The following is a 26,513-nucleotide window of genomic DNA, read 5'->3' as shown; positions in this document are numbered from 1 at the left end:
GTCATGCCGAGTTGGACCTGATCATCGAGTTGTATCTGGTTACAGGTCGTCATCGGATCGAGTCGGTTTTGGTTTGCTACATTTCTTGAATCTATTGGCCTGGATTTGTCCGGGTTCGGGCCGAGCCAGTCGGATCATATTAGGTTTACTAGCCTTACCAAAGGGTCAAAAATGTAACTAAATATGGAATTATTAATATTTAAATATTATATTTGAATCATAATTTAAAATTATTAATTTAATACTTTAAATTGTAATTAAAATTTAAAAATCAGTTTTATATATAAATAAAATATTAAAATTTAAATTTAATACGCAACCCGTATAACCCGACTAAGCACTTGTCCGCGACTTCACCCAACCCATTTAACAGGTCTATACCGTTCTACACTCTCACAATTTTCATTTTTTTGAACATTATTTTTACAAATTCCTGAAAACCCCCGTAAAACCTTTTCTCTGTTGAAATATGCAAATATCAGTAAATATTCCAGCCCCAAGTAACCCACCTTATCTTCTTCACCATTTGAGTGACCCCATTTTACACCCAACACCCCGAAAACCACCAGCACCATTCAACCTCTCCCTATCGGGTCCGGGTCCGGGTGTGGGTCGGGTAGAAGCCATAAAAGGGCCAGGAGTATTTTCAGCAATAGGGAAAGCAATAGAGGAAGAAGAGTACAGGAAAGCAAGAGCTGAAGTTCATAGAAAAGGGTTTGAAATTGATGGGTTTACAGTTGAAGGTGTATCAATTGGTGGGCATGAGACTTGTGTTATTCTTCCTGAATTTAAGTCTGTTTTTGATATTGGTAGATGCCCTTTAAGAGCTGTTCATCAGAATTTTGTCTTTATCACTCATGGTCACCTTGATCATATTGTAAGTATCCTTTTTTTACTTTCTTATCGCGTAATTTGCGGGAGCCATTGAGGTACTGGGGTAATGTTATTGTTGGAAATAGGAGAATGTGCTATATGGTTTGCTTAATTTGTTTTGTATAGTATACCTGGTTATTTGCATTTTAGTTGAAATGATTTTGCCTTAAGTTGAATTGGGTTGTTGAAAATTGGATAAGAATAGTTTTGTGTTAGGTTAGGGTTCATCAATTCATGTTATGTAAGGCTTTGCATAATCACACATGGAAGTGTGTTTCTTACGATTTCGGTTGGAGTAGTAGTTTATGCCAATTGAAAATCCTGATTTCAAGGGCAATCTCATTTGCTCTAGTGGTTTCTGTGATGTTGTTAATTGAGTTTCTTGGTAAAAATGAGTGAATTTTAAGAAATTTCGAGGATATTCATCTGAGAATATGTTTAAGGACATGTGTCAACAAACGGGTTTCACGGGGTTATAGGAATGCCAGCTTTCTCAGTGATATTTATGCCGTTTGCTTCTGCAGGCTGTGTTAATATTTTTCCGAGTAAGTTGGTAAAACCCCTGTTTTTTCTGCTAAAAGAGTTAAACATAATTAAAAGAAGTGACACACATTGGTACTGAGACATCCCCTCAAGAACTACCCTTTAGTTGATTTACCACACACCAGCTACAAAGAGATATCCTCTGGAGTTCACTACGGTTTACACCAGAGGATATCAGCTTTGTAGCTAGTGCGTGGTAAAGCAACTAGTTCTTAAGGGGAGGTCTCAGTACCAATGTGTGTCACTGCCTTTTGTGGCTCACTTTGAACCAAAAATTAGCCATTTAACAGTATTGAATGCAATAAATCCGAGGAAAAAGAATCAAGTGATGTAGGACTCTAGTGTCATAGCTTCATTTGTCTTTTTAGACAATAGACAGACCTTTACTCCTGTGATTATGTTGGTGGATCCGTTACCTGAGGAATAAATTGCGAACGTTGAGAAATTTCAATGACAATCATCTAAGGATATGTTTCAACTTTCAAGTTTCAATTAACATGTTTCATGAAGCTGCCATTTGTTTCTGCTGTGTAAGTTATTTTTTATCTAATTCACTTGGTAGATATATCACTGCTGTATGGAGTACTAAATTATACCATACCTGTGGATGTCAGCTTAGCACAACGGTGCTCTGCCTAGTAAAGTAATTGAAGGGTAGTACCCAAGGCGAGGTTTCAGTACCCAACTACCAATCTGTATCAGTGCCTTTGTGGCTCTCTTTGAACCCTAAAAGTTGACATTTTATCCATGACTGTATTGAGTGGAATAAGTTTTGAGGAACAAGAATGAGTATGAAAAAAATTGTTAAGAAAATGGATCTTTAATGTTTGTTGATGGCCTGTACACGTTTAGCAAGGGTGATTAAGGCTCCATTTTCTTATTGTTGAGACCAATTTGCACTTTCTCAAAAGCCTCTAGCTGTGTATGAACGGTGCAAAATCTTCTGTATGCTTTACGCATGCCACCAACTCAACTGCCATTTAGATATCTGGCTGTGTATGAACGGTGCAAAATCTTCTTAAATAAAGTCAACTGTAATGTTCTTACTGAAAAAAAATTCAGTAGAATTCATGCTTGGGTGTAGGAAACTGTCTTATGCTTGTATGCTTACCTTTGGTTGTTTGCGATACTGTTTGTAGAGATATGGAGGGTGGTCTGAGTATTAAACACTCTTTAAGATTTGAAATGTGGCTGCCTTGGGAAAGTTTACTAGGTGGCATGCGTCCAAAGCCACCACTTGTGGATTCATTGGATGGACCATGTTTGTATGAGAGAACTAGTTGGGTGAGCTTTACAAACACAATATCCTCTAATAACCTACTGGCCCCATGGTTTTAGCCTTGACAATACACTACACATCAGCACCACACAATATCCTCTAATAACCTACTGGCCCCATGGCCCACTTGTGGATTCATTGGATGGACCATGTTTGTATGAGAGAACTAGTCTTAGAATGGTTGATTAGCAACAAGTGCAGTTATGTGCTACTGTGCCGTTCCCTAGCATTGCTGTCTACATTGCCTCTGAAAACTCGCGGCACTCTGAAGTCGCTGATAGGTCTGGTTTAGCAAAAGATGAATCACATTGTAAAAGTTGTTTTTGTTTTCATTTTGTTGCTTATGTTTGTGCTATACCTTTTGACATAGAGTCAGATTGTCTGTGTGATGTTTAACTGGGTGATAGCTGTAATGGTGGATTATGTACTTCATTTCTCTACCAATGATATATATTTATAGTTCCACAATATAAAAAGAATCGAGCGGTGTTGTGTCATGCTTCATTGGTCTTTGTAGGCAATTACTGACCTTTACTCCTGCCATATCAGAGACCTTGTTCCTGAGGAATAAAGTCAAGAACTCGTGGGTTATATATATGATAAGTAGGTTTTGTAGCTTCTCTAGATTTGGATTTTATGGTTTAATTTATGTTCGATCGTTTTGATTTATATGGCTAAATCATGCTCTACTCCTTTCTGCATACTCAGTCATGTTTGCTTCTCTAGGGAGGCTTACCTATGTATGTGGCAACTCGTGCACTTTACAGCTTGAAGCCACCAACTATCTTTGTACCACCTTGCCTTAAAGATGATGTAGAGAAGTTATTTGAAATCCATAGGTCTATGGGTCAGGTGGAGCTTAATTTTGATTTGGTGGCAATCGATGTGGGTATGGAAATGTTCGCTGATTTTATTTGTCTCAAGTTTTCTTCTTTTGTTTAAGGTATATCCTCCCATATATGACCTATAATTGTTGTTTCTTCTGAAGGTGAAACATATGAACTACGAGACCACCTTGTTGTTCGACCATTCCAAACTCATCATGTTATTCCTAGCCAGGTATTCTTTTATTTGCTTTTATCACTACATGTTTTTGCTGCTCAAGTAATCTAGTATCCGCTGAACTATGTTACAGTCCCTCAGTAAAAGGATTTCTTCCAATAATCTAACCTCCAAGACATATATTCTACCAGAAGTTTCATTTCTTACCATGTAAGCGTCACGGTACAAAAATGACAATAATGATGCCAAAAACAGATTGCTCTTGTTAGGCGATGAGTAGGTTAGAACATATTAGAGTTAAGTAGAAAAGAGACATTGTATGTCACTGAAGTATGCATGTGCTTGAATTAGTCTATCTTGCACCGAGTCACCGATTTTTCATATTTCCCTCAAATGCTCACGCAGCCATGCTGAGTTGAGTACGTGATACTCTCATGTCTTACATGTGTAAAACACTTGGTCATTTCTTATCAAGCAAAAATAAGAAATTTTCTTGGAACATGGAAGTAATCAAGTATGACATACGCAGACATATCTATGTCAGATACTTCTGCAACAATCTGAGTAACATAGGAATTAGGCAGAACCTAAGAACATTCATTCTCGATTGATGCAGCATAAGATGGGAGATGTTGATGTGCTGCTATTAGATTTTCTTTCGACTCTACTTGTATATATTATAGTACTATATAAACGGATCACGTCTTATTCTGGATTGTCTACAAATTATGAGTTTGTAATCCTTTAACTTCTTGTTCTGTTATCAGGGATACGTCATCTATTCAATTAGGAAAAAGTTGAAGAAGCAGTACATACATCTGAAAGGAAACCAAATTGAGAAACTGAAGAAATCTGGAGTTGAGGTTAGTTTATAATACTATGTCCTCCTCTCCTGATTCTGATAACTTTTTGACTTTGAAATGTTTGTAGATTACAGACATGATATTGTCACCAGAAGTGGCATTCACCGGAGACACAACTTCTGATTTTTTGCTTGAACCACGTAACGCAGATGCACTCAGGGCAAAGCTCTTAATCACCGAGGTAATCACACTTAAACGAGATTTTTCCTGTTCAACTTAGATTTCATGATACAAACATGAAGTTGTCGTTCATCAATACATTTTGAACCGACTTTCTTTTTTTGATCTGGGTGGCGCTTTAACAGGCAACTTTTCTGGATGATGGATTTAGTGTTGAGCAAGCACGTGAGCGTGGCCATACTCATTTATACGAGGTATGTTGTATTTCTGTCTCAGTACGCGCATTTTCTGTTACTGATCATCGAAAAACACGTTATTTTTTCCAAAGCACATGTAGGTTGTGTACATTTTTAACCCATTCACCCATCTCACCCACCCTGCCATAGATTTTTTTTTTTCTTCGTGAACATCTGCCATAGTGTATGGGGCTGGCCGTTATTATTCAAATCATTACTATTGAACAGTGATTAAAGTGTTCTTTTACCACAGCTCTTGGAACACGCCAAGTGGATACGAAACAAAACTGTATTGTTGACGCATTTTTCTTCACGCTATCATCTCGAGGTAAAATCCCTCTTTCTCTATTTATTGTGTGTATACTTCCATTTTGTTACTAACCATATCTTGACCTATTACTAGTTTAAACATAAGACATTCAGTATATTCTAACAGTCTCTCTGCTATAATTGCAGGACATCCGTCAAGCGGTGTCAAAATTGCAGGCTAGGGTATCAGGGAAAGTGGTGCCTCTCACAGAAGGCTTCAAGTCCAAGTACACGTAAACCTGACTATTGAATAATCCATTCAAGGACACACATCAAAAGCTCCGTTTTGGGGAGTTATCGTAATTATACCCTGCGTAACAATTACAACTATTTGTAGAACTATAGAAAAAAAATAGAATTACTTGATGGAAGAAAAAGAAGGTAAAGCTTGTGTTTTTATCCTTCTCATCAAATTCTCAATTGTCTATTTGTTAGGGAATTTTGGCAACTGTTGGTGTTTTTTAGCTATGGCTGGGTAATATATGAAGTTACATGTAATAGACTCTTTATTATGTTTTTGTAGCAAAATAAGTTCAATCATGTTGGTAAGTATATAGGAGTACAAGATGGAAGCACCATTATAAATATGTACTCCGTATGTGTTTATGTAGACAAATTAGACAATCGCCTCAAATTAATCCAAGTATGTCAAAGTAGTACTCTTTTGTTTCGGTCAATAGTTATCTATTTTTATTCTGGGGTGTATTATTGAATAGTTATTTATTTCCTTTCTTGGTAATCTCTTATGGCTCATCTACATGTGAGTGGAGAGTTTTATGTCTTGTGTGGTTTAAATTCACCCATATTTATTTCCTTAATCTTTGTACTAATAGCTATTGGACAGTAGTCGTTATGATTCAAATCATTACTATTGAACAATATCAACAATTTGCGAATACAAGGGTTTCACAATCTCAATTCTTCTAGATCACGAATATAAGTAGATCGTCCCACTAAAAGCAAGCCATTACAGCTCCTTAATTTGTATTGCTCTTGCGTGAAGAACCTTGTGTGTCTTATATTTGGGGATTCATATTAAGAAGGGTATTCAACCATAGTTTAATGTTGTCTACCACCATCATATGATTTGCTGTAATGTGTAAATAGAGAAGAGGGAAAGGAGGGGTTTTTACCTGCTTAGGAAATGTATACTTGGAACAAGTTGCACAAAACATTTCTCTTATATTGTTTTCTTGCATAAATAACGTTTGATTTATTGTCTTTGTTAACAAAGTTGCATCTTTATTATTCTCGTGTCACTATTCACATCAAAATCTCTCCTTTTATGTCAACCTAGTTAATAATCTTAACTAGTATAGGCGTCGTGCAATGCATGCACGGTGTTTATAGAATTTTACCTTTTAGTATAATATATTTATAGAGTATAAATTGACAATTCATTATTTTTTTAACGTTTTTCATCATTGTATTTTTATTTGAGAGAAAAAAAAATTTAAGTAATACTCATAACATGAAATGTGTATTTTAATGAAAGAAAGTTTTTACACAGATTTAATGATATTGTTTTATAACTTTTTTAATATCATATATTTTAGCTACAATTTATCTTACCGAGAACGAAATTTTTATCATAAAAAAGAAGCAAATTCTAAATAAGGAACTATATTGAAATAGGAAAGAAAATAAGAGATTATATCAAAATAAGAGAAATATTTTAGGCGGGAAAACTTTGAGTTTTTCCTATTCATTTAGTCTATAGGGGATTAGTAAGTCTTAATAAAGCATTAGTACTAGACAATAGTTTAGATTAGTTTCCAGGCTTAACCGCTTTCTCTAGGGTTCAACTCTAACTTACCACTTCATTACCTTTAATTAAACCTTGCCAAAGTAACGGGTCAGCCCGACCTGACTTAGGGTTAAATTTGGCCCAGCCCGTGTAGCCCCGCCCTCTATGGTTCGACCCAGCCTGTGTAGCCCGTATAGAGCATTAGTATTAGACAGTAGTTTAGATTAGTTTCCTGGCTTATTCGCTTTCTCGAGGGTTCGACCCTAACTTACCATTTCACTACCGTTAATTAGACCTGACCAAAGCAACGTGCCAGTCCCGCCTGGCTTAGGGTCAATTTTGGCCTAGCCCGTGTAGCCCCACCTCGACCTGCCAAGCCCTTGGCTCAAATAAACATGTTCCATATATTAAGCCTGGCCTGCCATTTTAGGGGGAAAATACGAAAATAGTACAGGCCGGTTAATCCGACCCGCCCACAAACCCGCCTAAGACTCCCCACATCGGGCCCGAGTCACATCCTCCTACAGCCTGGCCCGACCCGCCTCGTTCATGGGCCGGTTAAGTGCTCGGTGGTGTGAGCCTGACCCGTGGCCAACTTTACCTTTAATAAACTAATAAAGTTTAGTAATGTGTGTTTTAGGTTCTACAAATTGTTAATTTGACGAGTAGTTAGCAAAGATCAACAATAAAAAAAATTACGAAAACTACGTACAATAGGTCTTCTGAGAGATCGTCTCCCGTTCAATTAGTAGGAGACATAACATGGAAAATAAAAATTAAACAACTCCCTCCCCTCATAATGTGAGAGATCTCTCAATAACGCTATTGAGAGACCGTCTCTCTAAAGTTTTTGTGAACTACGAAAAGCAATACAAAAGATTGATCTCTAATAATTTAGTAAGAAACCGTCCCTACCAAATTTTTGTAAACATCTAATGATTAAATCCGTTTGTTTCCCTAATGAAAAGAAAAAACTAAAAGATCTTTGAAATATATTTATTTTCATAAATTGAGATAAAAAATTCTGTTTAGGTAAGATTTAAAGAATCTTGCACAAGTTGTAGTTTTTTTTTTTTTTCTACAAAATTAGTTCCCCAATAATATTTTCCTAAAAAAACACAAAAGACTACATAAAACCAAAGAAAGTGAAGTGAATCCGATAAAACCAAATTAGTTTGACCAACACTTGAAAACCCAAACCATAAAAGTATACAATCATCACGCAATCAATCTTAACAAAAAAGGGTTTCGTTTCTTTTTCGTTTCGTTTCTCTCCCTCCTCCTTGTTCATCTTCTTCATTGGTATACTCAATCATTATTATTATCAGAATCCCGATTCGATCCTACGATCTAGTTAATCAATAAAAAAGAAAAGATGAGAAAAAGAGAGAGAGAAAACCCATGTACAGTATGTGGGCATTATCATAAATTTGAAGAAGGAGAAGTATGTGGAATATGTGGTCATAGAATGCCAATTACTAGTGATCAAACTAATGCTTCTTGTATGCAAACTACTGGTGGTGCTTTCCCTTCTCAGATCTTTAATGATTTCCTTTTTCTTGGTACTTATGATAATGCTTCTAGGTCTGAACTTCTTAAGGCTCAAGGCATCTCCAGGATTCTCAATGTATGTTTTTTTTTTTTTTTTTTTTTGATTTCTATCATAGGGTAATGATTGCCCTTGTTGTTGTGTTATTAATTTGTAAAGAAAGATGCAATCTTTATTATAGTCTGGTTGGTGTTTCTGTGTGTTTTTGGTGGTTAATTGAGAATTCTGTGATTGGTTATTTGATTGTTTAAGATAGGGTAAGGCTTCGTACATCTGACCCCCGCGTTACCCGGGTATTTGTTAAGGCACCATGGTAATGTCGTTGTTGATGTGGTATTAATTTATGAAAAAAGATGCAATCTTTATTATAGTCTGCCTGGTGTTTTTGTGTGTTTTTTTGTTGTTAATTGAGAATTATGTGATTGGTTATTTGATTGTTAACATAGGGTAAGGCTTCGTACATCTGACCCCGCCTTACCCGGGTATTTGTTAAGGCACCAGGGTAATGTCGTTGTTGACGTGGCATTAATTTATGAAAAAAGATGCAATCTTTATTATAGTCTGCCTGGTGTTTTTGAGTGTTTTTCGTGTTAGTTGAGAATTCTGTGATTGGTTATTTGTTTCAGGGTGATTATCATTCTAGACCAATTTTTGGGTGTATCTTTATGGTTACTATTTGGAAATTTAGTGGCTTGTTATTGGTAATTGTTTGTCTGTGGTTTATTACCCCCAACTTATTTGGTGTGTGTCTAGTAGTATATTGGAATCTGCGATTTAATGTTATGTTATTTGTTGGCAAATCGAGATTTTGGTGGCAGTTAATTGATTCCATTTATGGGTTGTTTACTTGTTTGGTTCGGCATGATTACAATTTCAACCGAGTGGATCCTACTTAGTAAAGACAAGGTGAGAAGAGAAGGGGAGAAAGATGAGGACTCACAAGAGTATGTTATTTGATATTCCATAGTCCGTACATCTTATCCCTTTTGTTTTCCATCTTATCTCTGCTAAGCGAGATCTAATACACTACCTTTATGATTACATCCAACCAAACATAACCTTAACGCAATGTATATGTAATTTCGCTCTTTAATTATAATTTTTTGTTGTGAACGGGGAAGTGGTTGGTTTGTGTTTGTATTTCTGTTTTGTTGATTTGATAAACACTTATGGTGTTTGCATTTGTGAATAGGCTAATGATTGACGTGTTATTCCCGTATATATTCTTTGAATGTATGTCAGGGACTTTTATGCACTATGGGATATGAATTCAGTATGTGTATATGTGTATGATTTAGTTGAGATTAGGATCTAGCGTTAGCTCTTATTTCTTTTTCGTTGCTGAATATTGGAGTTGATGGATTGTTCTTGTTTTATGCTTGCAGACTGTTCCATCCTGTCAAAACCTATACAAAAATTCTTTCGTTTACTACTCCCTTCAGGATGACAAAGTGCTAAACTTTGATGATGCTGTCCAATTTTTAGGTGAGTATGCCTGTACTCTTTTACTTGCTCAACAACTATCTGATATGAGTATATACTTGCAAATTACTGTGAAATTAATAGTTTAAGTTCATATACGCACTTAACGAGAAAAGACCCAATAAGAAATTTCTATTTGCCAATTCATTTGTTCTCCTTCGCGTATCAGGAGAGGCCTATAATTAATGTCCTGTTAGTGTAGACCAAAATTGTTATATGGAAGAGGGAGACGGAGACGGAGAGGGAGAGAATCAGTTTGCCTTGTTTGGTTAGCTAATATGGAGGGAGACGGAGGGAGAAGGGAATGGTGGTATCCATTTACCCTTCTACAAGGTCCCTTGCTTAAACCACTACCCTCTGCGGTAGTAAAAATATAAAGGAAATCAGAATGTTCAATTGTTTGAAATTAAAATAAAGGTCCTTCTGCTAGAGAATTTTAGAATTAGTAGGGGAAACCTGCTTGTGATATTTAATTAAAGCCAAAATGGATTCAAGTTAAATGGTTATTTTGTCTACGTTAGCAGTTCCTTCGGTTCAAAGTGTCTTTTTCTTTCTCGATATAAGTCTCACTTGTGACTTCTTGGTTTCTTTTATCTGCTGTAGTGTCATGTTTCTGTTTTCTGGTTAATTCTTATGAGGGAGAAAATAGAGGCATATCAAAAAAAGGACGATGTTTTCTAAATGTTATGTGATTGAAGACACTAGTCATGACGGAAGAGTTGAAACAAAATTTAATTCTATTGGTTTAGGGTCTTTTAAAATTCTCTAAGATCAAGTTGCCATTAAAATAGTATGTGACTGTGATGCATTGTACATCTATACCTTCTTAGATTTTTGCCGTGTTAGGATCGATGTTGGTTGCTGCCTGTTTTTTGGGGTAAAGAGAAAAAAGTCATCACAAGAAATGCATAGTTTCATGGGTGAGGTTGTGTTTTCCTATATTTGAAAGAGGTTGTGTTTTCCTATATTTGATGGCATACGGCCCTACACCATCGTGAAGGAATCATTTGTGATGAGCAATCTGCAGAATGAGTGTATCAAGAAGTTGTTTTGTGATGAACAGTTTTTAGATTGAGTTGTTTCGTTTGGGCATTGAAGATTTGTATTGCAGCAGTTTTTTCATCATGTTTAATAGCAAAAATTGCAGTCCGAGTGGCTCATATTTCAGCTATTTGAAAATAAAGAGTTGCAACTTGTGGCAGCTACAGCAGTTTAAGGTCTATGAAATAGCCCTTTATCCACTATGGCCAGATATTTGATCAAGTGATTAACTCAATTCATCTACCAAAGTCGGTTTCTTTGAGAAAGATAACGATCATATTCATAACATTTAAAAGCTGTTATCTGGAGACATTATTTGCTTTATTGATTCCATTTCTTTCAAGATAATATTTGCCTTGGGTCTTTAACCCGGAATGTGACTTTCCTTATGTCCTGCATGGGAACTTTTGTTTGCATATTATTCATTGTACTAACATTTCTTGTATGTATGTATGTAGCCATATGTCTGGCTCAGTTGAATCGTCGTTGTATATGAGACTAGCTTATGTATATTTCGTTTGTTAAGTAGCATTATTTAGCCAAGTATCAGCATTCAATATTCTCCTATATCTTGCAGAAAAGTGTGAAAATGAGAAGGCTCGTGTTCTTGTCCATTGCATGACCGGAAAGAGTAGGTGGGTAAACAGTAATCTTAAAATCTGCATGATTTTCTTTTCATTTGCTTTCCTATGCCTTTTTCAAAAAGAAGAAATTGATGTCACATGGTTTGTGATTAGAATTGAAGTCTTAGTTTTATAGCTCACTGAAACTTCATTTAGAATAAAAATGAGAATATAAGGAACGGAATTGAGGTGTCGACTCTGCCTCGTGATTTTGTCAACTCTAGCTATATGCCGAAATAATGTGCGAACTCGGACTGAGCTTTGGTGTTTACAAGTTTGGCTGCTAAAAAATGAGTCAACCACCGTTGCCCTTTCTCTTTCTCCTGCAAAGGCAGATACTTTCACAAGTTACGAGTGGTTGATTTTAATTTTCAGTGATTTCTGAATTGTGGGATTCTGGTGTGTAGGTCACCTGCTGTAGTGATTGCTTACTTGATGAAATGCAAAGGCTGGAGGTTTGCACAAAGTTACCAATGGGTTAAAGAGCGGAGGCCATCTGTTGAGCTTACTCAAGGTTGGTCCATCTCCTTTTCTCTATTTGTTGTGGCACTTGCACTTGTGTTATGCAGTAATGTGTATCAAAACCACATTATCCACATGCACTTTCGAACCAAAAACGTACTTTTCCTGCTCCGATTTTTGTACATTCGTTCATTTACCTCACATTGGTGGTTTCCAGTGACAACTAATGTTAGTCGACCCAAATCATTTTGGATGTTCGGGTCAAGTTGTCGTCGTAGTCATTTCTTTCTAAATGAGTTGATAATGTGCAAGTAAAGCACGATATTGTTCGTACCTACTACTTCCTCCTTCCCAGGATAAAATTTTCTAGTTTCTTTTACAAAGAATGAAGGGATTCTTAAATGTCGACGAGAATGCAGCTGAGAAGTTTATTCATGTCTTGTACGAAACATATGCTTTTCAGTTCTGACGTTTGTCTCTTTTTTGTTCCATGTAGCCGTCTCTGAGCAACTTCAGGCATATGAGCACATGATTTTTGGTTCAAATGAAGCAATACAGCCAACGACAGACTCTTTCAGCTTTGGCTTCGCAAAGAGCGATGCAGTTGCTGCACCAGCGTTCAATACCGGTGCAGCTCCATCCATATTTGACCGTCCTTTGGACGTTCCTCAGCAGTTTGCCTTTGGAGCAGGTCAAGGAGTGAATCAGGCGAACTCCACTGTCACTGATATTCCGATGGGCGGTGCCTGATGATGACCCACCCGGCTAGGTGTTCGTTTTTAAAGCCCCTCTTTTAGTTAAAGTTGCTTTAAACACGAAAGCATCTCGATCTTGTTTTACATTTTGCGACCATTTAGTCGATCCCACCTGGTGTAAAGTGGTTAAATTGATGCTCTATTTTGGGAATGTTGGTGCTATATACTCTGCAGATTATACAGGTCTTATTTTGAAAGGGATTGGTTTGCTTATTTCGTTGATATCATGCTCCAGTTTACGATCCTTACCGCTACCAATATCTCTTCGCCCCTTCTACGTTACTCCCCAATCAAAGCAACCCCTGAGATTAACAACATACTCCCTTTGTCCTTCCAATCATCTGTTTGCCTTTGATTAACATATCTTTCACAAAGAATGAAAAATTAGTAAACAAATAACTGAGACGGACTGAATATTTTGAACCGCAATATCAAGGCAACCGATTAATATTGACACCTATGGCGTTACCAAAGCAATTAAACACACTCCCGCTAATAATCTTCCAGGAAAATTATTTTAGGTTGACTCAAAAAAAAGCAAGTAGGAAATTTACTTTTGCAGTTGGTGGATTATACATCTCATGTACTGCCTTGGTTTCTTTTTGGATACGGACAAAGAATATTGCGTAGTGATAACATCGGCAGGACGCTATTTCATACTCCCTCCGCACAACTGTTTTCACCCCATCTCAATAAAATACTCTTCACATATATTAGAGAAATGGGTTGAAAACAGTTGTGGGAAGGGTTAACCTACAAAACTCAAATTGTTTAACGAGTCATTCATTTATTCCATTAAATTAAAAATGACTATCTATCAAATACTAGTATATAATTACAACTCAATATACTCCATGTTACAACTTACAAAGTAACCTTTTGTTTATCTTCAAATACAATTGTGCAAATGTACATACATAAATACATTTATGCACACTTTTCCACTTTTAAGCTAAATATCTAGGGAAATTGCTAAATTGGTAGTCTCTCATTTGTATATATCAGGAGCTAGCAAAAGCGGTTTCAAGGGAAGATTTGGCAAGCCACAGCAACCCTGGATCATTTCGTTTCAATACCATGTAAGTTTCGATCTTCCCCATTTCGTCGGTGACAACTTCTTCGACAAAACCAATCAAGAAAAGAACATCAAGTGCAGCTGTACCAAGAGCAATATTAGATTTAGCGATGCTGGTCATGCCATTCACACAAATTGAAAAAGTAGTACTACGGGTGGAAATTTTCTAGTAATGAGAATATGAGATGTCATTTGTTCCGAGTAAAGCCATACCTTTAGAATTTGCAATACTCCTTTGAAATGTGGGATTTGCCTGCAATTTTTAAGAGTTGAAAGGGATGGAAGAAAAAGAACGTTAAATCATTGTAAGAAAACAAGATCGTTAAAAATATTTGTTATTTTAAAAGAAATAGTCTCCACTCTCCTGAAAGGCAGTCTCATGATAAATAGTGGTAGAACAAGCCAATTAACTAAAATCTTGATAGCTACACCGATTATTAAGATAATGGGGCAGTCTCATATGATAATCTGATCAAGAAGCCGTCTCAGTTAAGGATTTGTGTGGGGGAGTGGGCGTCATCAAGCGATCCTATTTTCACTTGGTATGTTTAGAAATATAATATCACATGGAACGTGAAATGTATCCATGCCCTAATGTTTGAAAAGGCATCAAATTCTATCTTAATATTTACAAGAAAAAAAAGGATAACTGGAGCAAACAAGATCTTTGCGGAAAAATCAACATACCTTACGAAGTCTTTTGTACTTCATCTCATTAGGATTTTCTGATACATTTCTGTAAAATAACAGGCATAATTTAGTAGCGAAACCATAGACAACTAGAGGATAAGGGGAGTTTTGAATATAACACAGTTTCGGTAATTGATTAGGCACTATAAAATTTTGAAATTTTTTTAAGAAATAATGTTCAAAAAATTAAAAACTAGCGAATAGGAGTAGACCAGTTGGCTCAAAATTATATGTCAAAATAGAGTCCACGTAAGTACACGAGCTGGGAGGCGCATGACATGTTTATACTGGACATGCCATTTGGCATTCGGTGTGGCTTGTTCCAACCTATTCATTATAGGACATATTATGTATTGCATGAGTACAATGCTCGTACTTCAGTTGCATAGTGGTTTGCAGGTTTGTGTCTAGTAGAGGTCTGGGTTCGATACTTATTCCAACCCCCTGATGTAATATCATTTTGGACAAATTCAGACTAAAAATTACACAAGCGAGATTCGAATCGTGGACCTCTGAACCTTGATACCAACCACACAACAACCAGCTACACTAAGTTTCTTTGCAGTGTCCTACCTGCCTTTTTTGTCTCTTTTTATTTCCCCAAATCAAACACGTCATCTCATATGGTGTTTTTTTATAACAAACATGCCATGCAAATTGGCGTTTTTCGCCTTCCTTGACCTCGTAAAATCCAAACTTACATAGACCCTATTTTGATAAATATTTTTTTACCGACGCCTTTTTTGTAAATTAATTTTGGTGGAAACATTATTTTGAGAAAAGCTTTAACCTTTTGTCATTTTGAAAGTAAAAATTTCCATTCAAGCTCAACAAAAGCAACACAGTAGAACATGTCTCACCTGATAATCTTAAACAAAGTTTGTTGCACCACCATAACTTCTGGAGGATTAAGCTCGTTCCCTAACATCTCAATAGCTTGAGCAAGTCTGCTGCAAAACTTAGTAACGGGGTCTTGGATTCTCCTTAATTCTTCATCATCAGGATCTGGCTCGTAAGTCATGGTACCCATGGCTGAAGCATCATGGGCTTGTCCAATAATAATGTCCTCTGAATTCTTAATGTCATCTGTATCATCAGGATCCGGCTCATAAGACCTGTGATCCATGGTTACAGCATCTGGCATTTGTTCGATAGTATTGTCCTCTGCATTTTTAATGTCATCTGTATCATCAGGATCTGGCTCATAAGACCTGTGACCCATGGCTACAGCATTGGGCATTTGTTCGATAGTACTATCCTCTGTACTATCAATAGCGTCAGTATCATCATCAGGATCTGGCTCATGAGTCATGTCACCCATGTCTAAAGCATTGGGCATTGGTCCAATAGTATTTCCATCAGGATGATCACATTCCACACCAGCTTTTCTTCGCAGTGAGTGATTTCTCTCGTTCATTGGGTCAGAAAAAATATTGTTCTCCGTATTATTAATTGCATCAGTATCATCAGGGTCGGGTTCTTCCATAGTTTCCAACACATTTGCGTTATCAGCGGAAAAGGTATCGACAGCCATTTTATTATCATCGGAATCCTGCTTATATGCCAAAGCGGCCTCGGAAATTGTTGAAGATTCTGCCAAACGACGATAAGCTGCAGTAATAGCAGCTACACGAGCACTGGCGGGCATAGCTGAAGTTTTTCCTCCAAGTTTCTGAGGCAAATTGCTTTCTAGTTGAAAGTCCATATCCATATCATCGTGTCCGGAAAACTGGGAATCAGCCAAGGTATGACTTCTTGCTTGTGTCCAATCTAGAGCAGAAGCCTCTTGATTAAGCTGAAAATATTAGATTTTATGAGGACTGCCCCACAAAAAAGACACAGAGAGCATCAGCATACATAAGAAAGCACTAGGAAATGCTCACCTGTTTATCAAGGGCATAGAAGTTTTCATCATGTTCTGAGTGGACCATGTGAGCCTGAAAGAAATGAGGTATATAACACACATCAAATTTCCAATGCTTAATCTTAACATCGATCCAAAGTCGTACACCTTTAAGTTGAACGAGTTCAAGACAAGACTTAGACATGACATCAACTAATTCAGTTACAAGTTTTAACCTTCAACCTAGTAAATAACAGTATGACCAAATGGAATTTTATCATATAGTTTCGGATGCTACATATATACATCATATTTGTGCCCAAATGTTACTGAATGCCATTCTGCTCAATTCATAGTAAGCCACAAATGCTAAATAGAACTGCTCTCGGCATATAAGAGCCCAAGATTGAGAGATCAAAGAAAAGTGGCAATCTCCATTTTTACTGCCTACTACAAGGACCCTGTAAGAATCTTTGTCGAAACAGACTGGGGATCTCGGTTCGTGGTTCTCGAATGTTTATAACACTATCAATAATACTTTGGTTTATCATATTTGCTCAAGCCCCAGCTAAACACAAATTGGTTTAACATTATTCCCTATCATGGTGTCTCTTTCAACTATATATATATATCATCCAAACACTCTATTAAGATTATATCACAAGTAGAATGTTATGTATAGTATGTCCCAAGCCCTTTTCCATCTCTTGTTGTAGCAGGCTGTGGAAAACTCAATCTGGGAGCAAAAGAAGACAGAAGGGGAGACTATCTCTGCATTTCCTCTACTTTATCCATCATAAAGAACCGTTCCCTTCCCCAAAACAAACAAATTGAATTCCCCATATTTTCAAAATCACTCCAAATGCAATATATTTACGAACTCCCTCGCAACTTAGTGAGACCGAGGCACTTGAATTCGAAGAGGAGTATATACAAAATGTCAACCACGAGAGTTCCCAGTGGCCACCGTGGGTGAAGCCTTTACAAAGTTGAGCTGTTTAAAATCTTTGACTTGCAAGAAACCTATAGTCTTAGGAATATTGAGTAAAATACCAAAAAAATAGAACTGATGCGCCTGTATACCAATTTAGATTTTATACAATAATTTTTTTTCCATTATAAAATATCACAAAATCATTGAGGACAATGAATCCACCAAGCTACAGCCTACAAGTCACCCTAATTACTTTGAACCATAGTATAAGAACCCCCTCAATGCTATAAGATTGATGAATTTCGATTGAAACATCAAAGAACAATCCCCGATCATATATAATATTTGCATCTCCAAACCTAATTTAGTTCTTATAAAGCTAGTAAGCTACTAGACGGTACTCCGAAAGATTCATCTCAAAACCACGTTATATATATTCACTCCAATCTACTAAAAATCTACCCATGGCCCATAAATGTTTGAAGAATTTTGAAAAGTGGGTAGATTGAACTCATTGAAGGGAGTATTAGATAACAGCATATTATATGATATATGCATCATGATAGATGGTGGTTGATCCAATTTTTAAAATGCGATAATAACACGTCTTCTGTTACACATTATCGGCTGCAAGTAAGATCCCATAATATGAACATATTACAAAATATGGCAGATCTGTTAATACCCAGGAAGCAAAGTGTCTCTGGTACAAATAAACAATTTAGTGAACACTTTCAGAGAACAATAATTCATTTACTAACATCTGGAAATGAAAGCTATTTGAAGAAACTATAAGTCTATACCGCACTAAAGCTGGAGAAACAACCCCGTGTGTAAATGATTTTAAGCGCATCATAAAAGTTACAGATATAACTAATTTTGCATATTTATGTCTAAGCATACACACAGAAAAATAAGGGGGAAACAATCATGCATATAAGTTGAATGTCTTTACCAGTTCATGGAGTAAAGTTTTCTTGATGCTTGCATATTTTCGGAAACCCTTGAGGTCATCAGTCCGCAGACGAAGAGATATTTCTTCACCATGATTCTACATTAGAGATAGGAGAACATAAGAAACATAAAATACGACCAATCCGAGAGAAGGGGAGGAGGGAAACGCACAGCCCTGCCACATACCTTATTTAGACCTAGAATGCACACTGGGCTAACACCAACGTAACCTTCAGGTGCCATCTCTGTCATGATTCCCACTCGCCAACGATGCTTTGAGAAACCACAAGCAAACATATGTTGTCAAAGATGATGGAATTAAAGAGAAGACGAAAATCAAGATCATTAAACATCAACCAAAGATCAATACCTTGTTCATGACTGCAACAATTCCTGGGTCAGCGGCAAGCATGTGCATTCTCTTCAATGCCTCTGAAGGAGGAGGATTCAACTAACACCACAGTACGATGCAAAGACGTGAGTAGATACTTGATAAGTTCCATAATACGTTTATTTTCGAGGTGCAATCTAGCAAAATTTGCTATTCGGACCAAAGCAGTAAAGCAGCACATGTTCCTTTCTGATGCCATTTATACCAGAGTAGCACTTCATTAGATAATTTATACATTTTATAGTATAAAACAAATAATACCTCAATTCCAGGAATCTCAAGTGTGCGGAAATCAGAGAAAATATAAGGTCCTGGAGGGAGTTTCAGGGAGTGCTGAGGTCTCCTAGATAATCGCTCCTTCATCCTCCTCTCCTCTTCCTCAAATCCAGCAATCCTTAACTTTGCTTGGGAATCCTTTAGAAGCTGATCAACCTCATTCTCCAAAACACCCATCATCCGTAAAGGCTTTCCCTGGAAATATATGAGACATAAAATATAAGGAAAAAAAAATAGAAATTCACGAACTGACGGCAAATAGATGCACATATCCTGTTTCTAACACAGAAAATACTGTATTCATCCATTATAAACAAGTTATAGAACTTTACATTGATTATTCCAGCATCTTGTAGACTAATAGAAGAATGCTCGTCAGAAAAGGGCATCAAAAGCTTGGAGCCTTTCCCAGAAGACTGAGGAACAATCAATCTCAATGTATTGGCTTTAACATCGGTCAGTTTCTGCAGTTCCTGTCCTAGCTCCAAGACAGGGGCCTCTGAGCTTAGTTCTAGCACAAACTTCTTTCCCCTCCATATAGTAGGAATACTAAGAATACTCTGTTGTTGCACCATATCTGTCACTGCAAAAAAAAAAAAAAAAAACAGAGATCAGAAGTTAGCAGCATGTCAAGGGCCGACTTCTCTTGACACCCGCAAGCAAGCCACACCACATGCACCACCTGTCAATAGTCTGTCGTGGACAAATTGACTCGACTTCGAGCCGTTCATTTCTATGCACCCATAATCCAATGATCGATGCCCGATATGCATACGCATTAGTTATCCATCAAATTCACTTTGATTACCAAGTGTTTGGGAAAAAGGTTGAAGTGAAGAGAACACTGAAGACATCTTTATAAAAACTTGAATGAAACTCTCAATCACTCAAATGCAAATGAACAAGCAGTGGTATAGTTATGGATCTCTTCCACTACTTCTAATTTCCTAGAAACTTCTACACAAATTGTATCCTACAACCTCCTAGGACCTAGAACATTCGAGACCATATACTAAAACACTCAACATAACAGTATCATATACGGAGTACATAAACATTCTAGTACATACAAGAAATGTCTAAAACCAATTAGACACTTCCACTCTATTTCAGAATATTGTAGACAACTCTAGAAAATTCTACAATACACTTGATACTTATTGAAAACGCTAGACAACTCCGGAAACATCCAGAAGGTCCTTGAATCTTCTAGAATTCCCAGCCAAATTAGTCCATCAAGCAATTACACCCGAACAAAACAACATTTTTGAACCGACCTTCTAAACAAATTGCCTCCAGCAACGAAAAAAAGAATCAAGTCGGGAAAAATATGTAACTACTCATTCGACTTCACCTTTCGATAATGTGAGACCAACCCATTTAACTGAGAAATAGGAACATACATCGGATGTACTACCTCGGACCTCATTAGTTTTTGAGCTTTTCTAAGCTTTTTAAAGTTTATAAGTTACGTTTTAAATTTTTGCCGTCAAAACTCAAATTTAACTGAACTTATATGTAATGTTTTTGAGTTATATTATAATTTTTTGAGCTTAACGTCTAATTGAATGAACTCATAAACTTTATAGTAAAACTCAGAAACTTTAAAACAAAACTCGAAAACTTTATTGTAATGCTCAAAAACGAAGCAATTGGTGGTAATATATGTATAATCCACTTACTGCATTTAACTACTACAAAAAAACTTAATCCATACCTATAAACCAACTAACTTAAAAAAATGGCTACCTCATTTCATTCCAATATGGGGTCAGTCTCAACAGCATCATTACCCCAGTGCCACAAATTGCGGGGTAAGAAGGGATCGGATGTACGCAGCCTTATCTCTAAATCTCTATGTTAGAAACAACACTAATTCAACACGAGGTGAGGTGATCATTTTAACCCAAAAAGATGATGAAATTCAGGAAATTCAAAGCAATTAGCAATTACAAATGATCAAAATCAACCGTTTCAAAATTAAATACAAACCCAACAAAAAAAAGAAACAAAAATTGGAATTAAGATGAGCAATTGGATTAAAACATGAACCCTATGATACATCATTTCAGAAGGGAATAAAAGAGAAGTAGGTGGTATGGGCGAATTATAATACCATTAATCAAAGTATTTTAAACCAAAAACAATTAGATAATTAGGCAAAATTTATTACCTTTAGATTAACTTTTAGCTAGGAAAAGCTGATAGCTTCAAGGACGATTGATTAAATTAAATTGAAATTGAAATATTAAAGGAACATGTGGTTTTATATGAGCAACAACCTTCTTTGTTCTTATGTTTCTCTGGTTTCATGACTTGTGGCCCAGGCTAACGTTTCAGTCAAAACTTGATGACGCATGTCATTGCATATTTGCATAGAAAATAGTCAAATAGGAATAGACTTGATAAACGGGCCGGGTTAAAATATAAAATGGGTTAAATAAATTTCGGGTTGGAGTACCGTCAAAAATCTTAAAATACGGGTAAAAGAAGAAGTTATAACACCTTTTATTTTATTATTTTTTTGCTGAAAAAAAAAAAACGTTTTAAAATTAAATTAGACTAGTAATTTAATTATATTCATTATTTATCGTACTTATATTAATCATCAATGTATATATATAAAAGAGGGTTTTTTCAGGCATTTTGAGAGTCTCCAACAATTCTAAAACACTTAATTAAAAAAAATAATAAAACTTTTTTTTAAAAAAAAAACTTAAAAAAAAGAGATAATTCCATAATTTTACTCATTAACAATGTTGCGTGGGCTAGGAATCTAGAGTCATCATTAGTTTTACCTTTGAATTCTTATCATTAGGTATACTATCAATAATGAATGTGTATATAATGCTTCACCATCAGGATTTTGCACCATCGATAGCATTGATTTTCCGTTCCAAAAAAAAAAAAAAAAAAAAAAAAAAGATAGCATTGATTTTTTTTTTTTCGTTTAGTTAACTTAAATAATGGATGTTGATTTTCTCTTAACTTGGTATTTGCTTCTTAATTTAATTACACAAAATCTCATTGAAGACGGACGATATCCGTCACAAGTTTGTGACGGATACCGTTTTCTCTCACAAAATACTCATTGAGAGGTGAGTGGGAAGCACATGGGGGGTGCCCCACCTTGTCCCCTCTCCCTTTTTGTGAGAGGTCACAAGCTTGTGACGGGATTAGCTCGTCACAAGCAAGACTAGCTAATTTAATTATGGTTGCTAAAACATCACAACCTAATTCTTATTCTTATATAGTTTTTTTATTGTTTTTGCAGGTAGAGTATATTCTTTCAACTATGATTTCGTAATATTCAATCGTCAAATTTGTTTGTATCAGAGGCATTTTTTATAAGGTACGTATCACATTTTTATCGCATAATAATCTACTACAATGTTACAGTTCATATCTGTATACGTTAATAATTTTTATGAAATATTATATTTAATATACGAATTTTACTTATTAATAAATTTGAAGGAGCATACTTGCACTTTTGCTATTGTTGTATACTTTGTATGCACATCGTCTTACCACTAAAATTTTACTTATAGTCGCATGTAGGAACTGAATTTTAAACGATCCATCATGAAAACATAAAATATTTATATTAAGTTGTCATATTTAAGAGATTTAGAAATTAGAAATTGCATAATCGATTTTGAAACAAAATATTTTCAATGAAGTTGTATATTTTCAATCAAGTTGGGTGCAATTTTTGAAGAGAATAGAAAAGTCGTATTGATTTATTGGTCTTTTCTTGTGAGAAAATATTTGAACTTAATACAAATGACCTAATAAACAAATTCAGTATCTCTATTGTTTGTTAATATTGCAAGGGTGGTGCTTATTCATGTACGAGTTTTACTCTTTCATGGACGTAAACGACCATAATACCCTTTTTATTTTAATGATTTTCGTTTTAATACCCTTCTTTCGTTCTCTCTCTTATCTCTTTTATTTACTCTTTTCTCACTTTAACTACCACCATCTAACCACCACTACCCGTCTACCCGTCAGCCACCATTCACCACCCCCATTCACCACCCTCACTGCTGCCTCCCTTGTACCACCGGCTGTCTTAACAACCTCCTCAGACAATTAAAAAAAAATACAAAACATTTAACAAAAAAAAATTGAAAATGAAAAACGGAAAAATCAAACTAGCAGCAGGAGTATAACATAGTAACATTGTGTTCAAGTACTGCCGATAATGGTTTTTAAATGTTTTACCGAGACTCGGACATTGGGCAACAACATTATAAGTATAATGTATACTCTTTCATGGTCGTCTCTCACCCCAATGTTGAAACGGTTTAAACAAACCCTAAATTAATTAGTGTAAATCAATTCTTTAATTTGATACTTCTATAATATAATTGATAAAATTAAGAATTAGAATTATCCCGATCGATACGAGAATTATCGTCCATAATTGTGTAATTTGACGGATTTGACTAATTTTGTGGATTTGATTAATTTTGTGAGGGAGATTTTGTGAGGGAGAGAATTAGAGTGTTTTTTTTTTTTTGTTTCTAGGCAAAGGGCATGCAATGGAAAAATAATGGAAAAAAGTCCATAAAAGAGTAAAACTTGTCCATGAATGAGCAACTACGATATTGCAATAGCATGTTGCCATTTTTTTCGTAGTACCATATTAGCATGTAATATTTGTTTATCTTCCATCTTAATTCAATCCTCAAAATCATCAGGTTTCCTTTTCTTATCCTTCTTTTATTCTTTGTATAAATATTAAATTATAGTCTCCGAGTTTTCTAACTACCTAAATTATTATATTATTATAAATCAATATATTAGTTTCACATAAATATGCTATTTAATTAGGTTGTTCAATTTCTATCCAAAATTACCAGAATATTATTTTACATTTAAAATATCGGTTAGTAATCTTATGTAATTAGTAATTTAGTATCCTATTCAGTTTACCTGGCATGTATTTCCTTTATTGTGTTTAGGCCACTTAAACATATAAAAGGTTTCCCATAGTTAGCATACCCCTACATGAATGGGCTTACGCGATAAAACTACTTCCTTTGTTCCAGTCAGTGAAAACTATTTTAGTTAGAGGAGAATAAATGGTGAGCCAAAGAGATTCGTATGTTGAGAGTTTGAGACCACTTTTGAAACTGTTTTATTAACTCATGAAATTTAAATTAAAAAGGACTATATAAATGGATGGAGTCCGAAAGGAAAGCACGTAACAATAAAAACAAGTTGAGAATCAGGGTTTAGGCGATTCGATTATGTAACAGACACTTTAACTTAGGTCGTTAAATGACCAATTAGTACACTTCTTAATTCAAACAATTATTACCTTACTAAATCGTTCACTTCTCTGTAAACCCACTTTCAAATTTAATCGGTTACCTTACAAACCAAAAAAATAGGTTATTTTCTGTGAATTTTTCGATGAATGAACAAGGATTCCGCTTTTAGATTGTTTTCATGGGCAAATCTAAACAATTTTAGGGGTACAAATTATAAAACCGTGCATCGCACGGGCATTAAATCTAGTACATATATAAAAACAAAGTTATTTTAATAAATTACTTTATTATATAAGTATAAAATTTATATAAAATTGGTTTTTAAATTGTTTTTTTATTTAAAATATTAAAATAATTATTTCTCTTTGTTATTTTAAATATAACTAGTTTTGTGACCCGTGAAAATCACGGGTTTGATTGTTTTTATTCTTTTATTTTTGCAGTATCGTTCATGAATGCGTTATTCGGCTTGTTTGTCTTCTTGCTTATTATCTTGAAGATATGTTGGTAGGATACCTAAGCAAGACAATAAAGAGGGTTCTGCCACAGTTCCTGAAGATAAGTATATTATAATATCTAAGGGGCCTTGGAAATTTATTATATTATAATAGTTGGAATTTGTTGGAAGTCACAAACTCTTTATTGAACAATGACAGCAAAACCCATGAATCCCTCATTTTAAAGAACATACGAATGTCCATTTCTCGATTTCGAAGGTAATTGGTATTGCATATAAATTAACCGAGAAATTGTATTGTCTTGTGTTTCATCGAAAGCACTTTAAACAACTTATTCTCAAAGCCTAGAAGCAAAAGTAAACACAAATTATGGGAAAACGTAAAATTGCATTCAAACAAAGAGAATATTAAGTTCGCAAACTACTCTTATTTTGCTAAGGTCCTCGTCGTATTTGTCCATTTCTTGATTGTTGTCTTGTTGTGTTAATGTTTCATCACCCCTTTTTCGTTTTTGTTCCCCGCTTTTTTTTTACGGTGTTTAGATTGTCTCTGGATTTCGAGGGCGCTTGGTTTTGTCATGGTGGTTATTCAGTTCACTCAACATTGACGGCTTTTGGTATTCTAGTACTTGATATATTGTTTTCAGTGTTGTTTTGGTGCGTTATAAGAACCTTAGTCCCATTTTTATCCGGCAAAAAAACAAAAGGTTGGACACTTGAACGTCTAATTCTATTCCTTATTACCTAACGTATTCTAATGAAAAAAGAAATGTAAAATAAAGTAAATATATAAAATATATAAATGAATGGATAATAATGATATTTTATAACTGAATTTTACATATTATCTTTAGTCAATTAGAGACGATGTGAATAACACGTAGAAAGCGCTCTGTTAAAATACAATTTATGTTTATCTTACTAATTAGGCTAAAATTACAAGTTTATTTTCTTAAATGCAAAGGAGTTTGTTAAACTTTTTCAGCAAATAATACATTTATAATTCTTGTCGATTTGTCGGTCTTACAACATCGTCCTTGTAAATTCAATTGATTTCCTATGTATCGGGAAAAATATTATTGAAATGATTTTTGTATAACGAAAGACCTAAGTGATATACTTAAATTATTAGCAAGGATTTGAGTACAAATAAAATTTTGAATAAATATGCATTCAATAGTTTTTAAAATAAATTTTGTGTGAGCAATTTTTTAGAGGATACACGAGAAAATGTATATGTTCAACAATGACATCATTCTAGTTTCATTTCTATGTCTCTTGTCAATAAGAGTCCTCTCTATATCTCTTGTTGTTTGTGAACTTTTATGTGAGAAGCTTTAACGCATATCCCAATAAATTCCAAAGAAATAAGGATGCACAATTTGTATTATTATACTTCCATTTTTTAATTATCACCTCATTTACTTGTGTGCAATAATTAAGATTAGGAAAAAGTTTGGATTTGGTGGAGTAATGTGAGAATTTTACCCTTAAACGATATTTATTTTGTAATTTTTAAAAAAGTTATAAGAGGCATTTGGTAAAAAAACACGTCCCAAAGTAGAAATTAAAGAAAAAAAGAGTGATAATATAAAAATAGACAAAAAAAGAGAAGTGGGGTGATAATTAAAAAATATTCGTAACAATTGATTATGAGAAAAGAAAAATATATACAAATTATTACAAAAAAATTAAACATTTCTCGAAGAAATATTGGGTGTGCT

At 35.1% G+C, this 26,513-nt stretch overlaps 3 protein-coding genes across 4 annotated transcripts; 2 read left to right on the top strand and 1 right to left on the bottom strand.

Annotated features, from left to right (window-relative positions):
- The first annotated feature begins 374 nt into the window (after positions 1 to 374).
- On the top strand, positions 375 to 6,004 carry LOC141596687 (tRNase Z TRZ2, chloroplastic). Its single transcript, XM_074416916.1, has 8 exons — positions 375 to 877; positions 3,422 to 3,584; positions 3,684 to 3,754; positions 4,465 to 4,560; positions 4,628 to 4,741; positions 4,866 to 4,934; positions 5,170 to 5,244; positions 5,373 to 6,004. Exons 1-8 carry the CDS (start codon positions 470 to 472, stop codon positions 5,460 to 5,462), a joined length of 1,086 nt encoding a protein of 361 aa, XP_074273017.1. The 5' UTR covers positions 375 to 469; the 3' UTR covers positions 5,463 to 6,004.
- Positions 6,005 to 8,088: 2,084 nt separating this feature from the next.
- Positions 8,089 to 13,081, top strand: LOC141596676 (protein-tyrosine-phosphatase IBR5). Its single transcript, XM_074416905.1, has 5 exons — positions 8,089 to 8,599; positions 9,907 to 10,006; positions 11,622 to 11,679; positions 12,075 to 12,181; positions 12,626 to 13,081. The coding sequence occupies exons 1-5, from the start codon at positions 8,348 to 8,350 to the stop codon at positions 12,877 to 12,879; spliced, it is 771 nt and encodes a 256-aa protein (XP_074273006.1). The 5' UTR covers positions 8,089 to 8,347; the 3' UTR covers positions 12,880 to 13,081.
- A 551-nt stretch (positions 13,082 to 13,632) lies between these two features.
- LOC141596515 (uncharacterized) lies at positions 13,633 to 21,399 on the bottom strand. 2 transcript variants are annotated; one of them, XM_074416713.1, is made up of 11 exons: positions 21,330 to 21,399; positions 19,380 to 19,630; positions 19,033 to 19,242; positions 18,751 to 18,831; positions 18,567 to 18,653; positions 18,382 to 18,477; positions 16,533 to 16,586; positions 15,510 to 16,444; positions 14,647 to 14,695; positions 14,173 to 14,212; positions 13,633 to 14,040 (listed from the first exon to the last, which is right to left on the bottom strand). In XM_074416713.1, exons 1-11 carry the CDS (start codon positions 21,358 to 21,360, stop codon positions 13,886 to 13,888), a joined length of 1,989 nt encoding a protein of 662 aa, XP_074272814.1. In that variant the 5' UTR covers positions 21,361 to 21,399; the 3' UTR covers positions 13,633 to 13,885. The 2 variants fall into 2 exon arrangements, with proteins under 2 accessions (XP_074272814.1, XP_074272822.1); XM_074416721.1 differs by having other exon boundaries at positions 21,221 to 21,389.
- Between the last annotated feature and the right edge of the window lie 5,114 nt (positions 21,400 to 26,513).

Source organism: Silene latifolia, chromosome 1, assembly GCF_048544455.1.
Source record: "Silene latifolia isolate original U9 population chromosome 1, ASM4854445v1, whole genome shotgun sequence".
Taxonomy (NCBI): domain Eukaryota; kingdom Viridiplantae; phylum Streptophyta; class Magnoliopsida; order Caryophyllales; family Caryophyllaceae; genus Silene; species Silene latifolia.
Note: the sequence above shows the minus strand (reverse complement) of the source record. Positions and strands in the feature narration are given on the sequence as shown.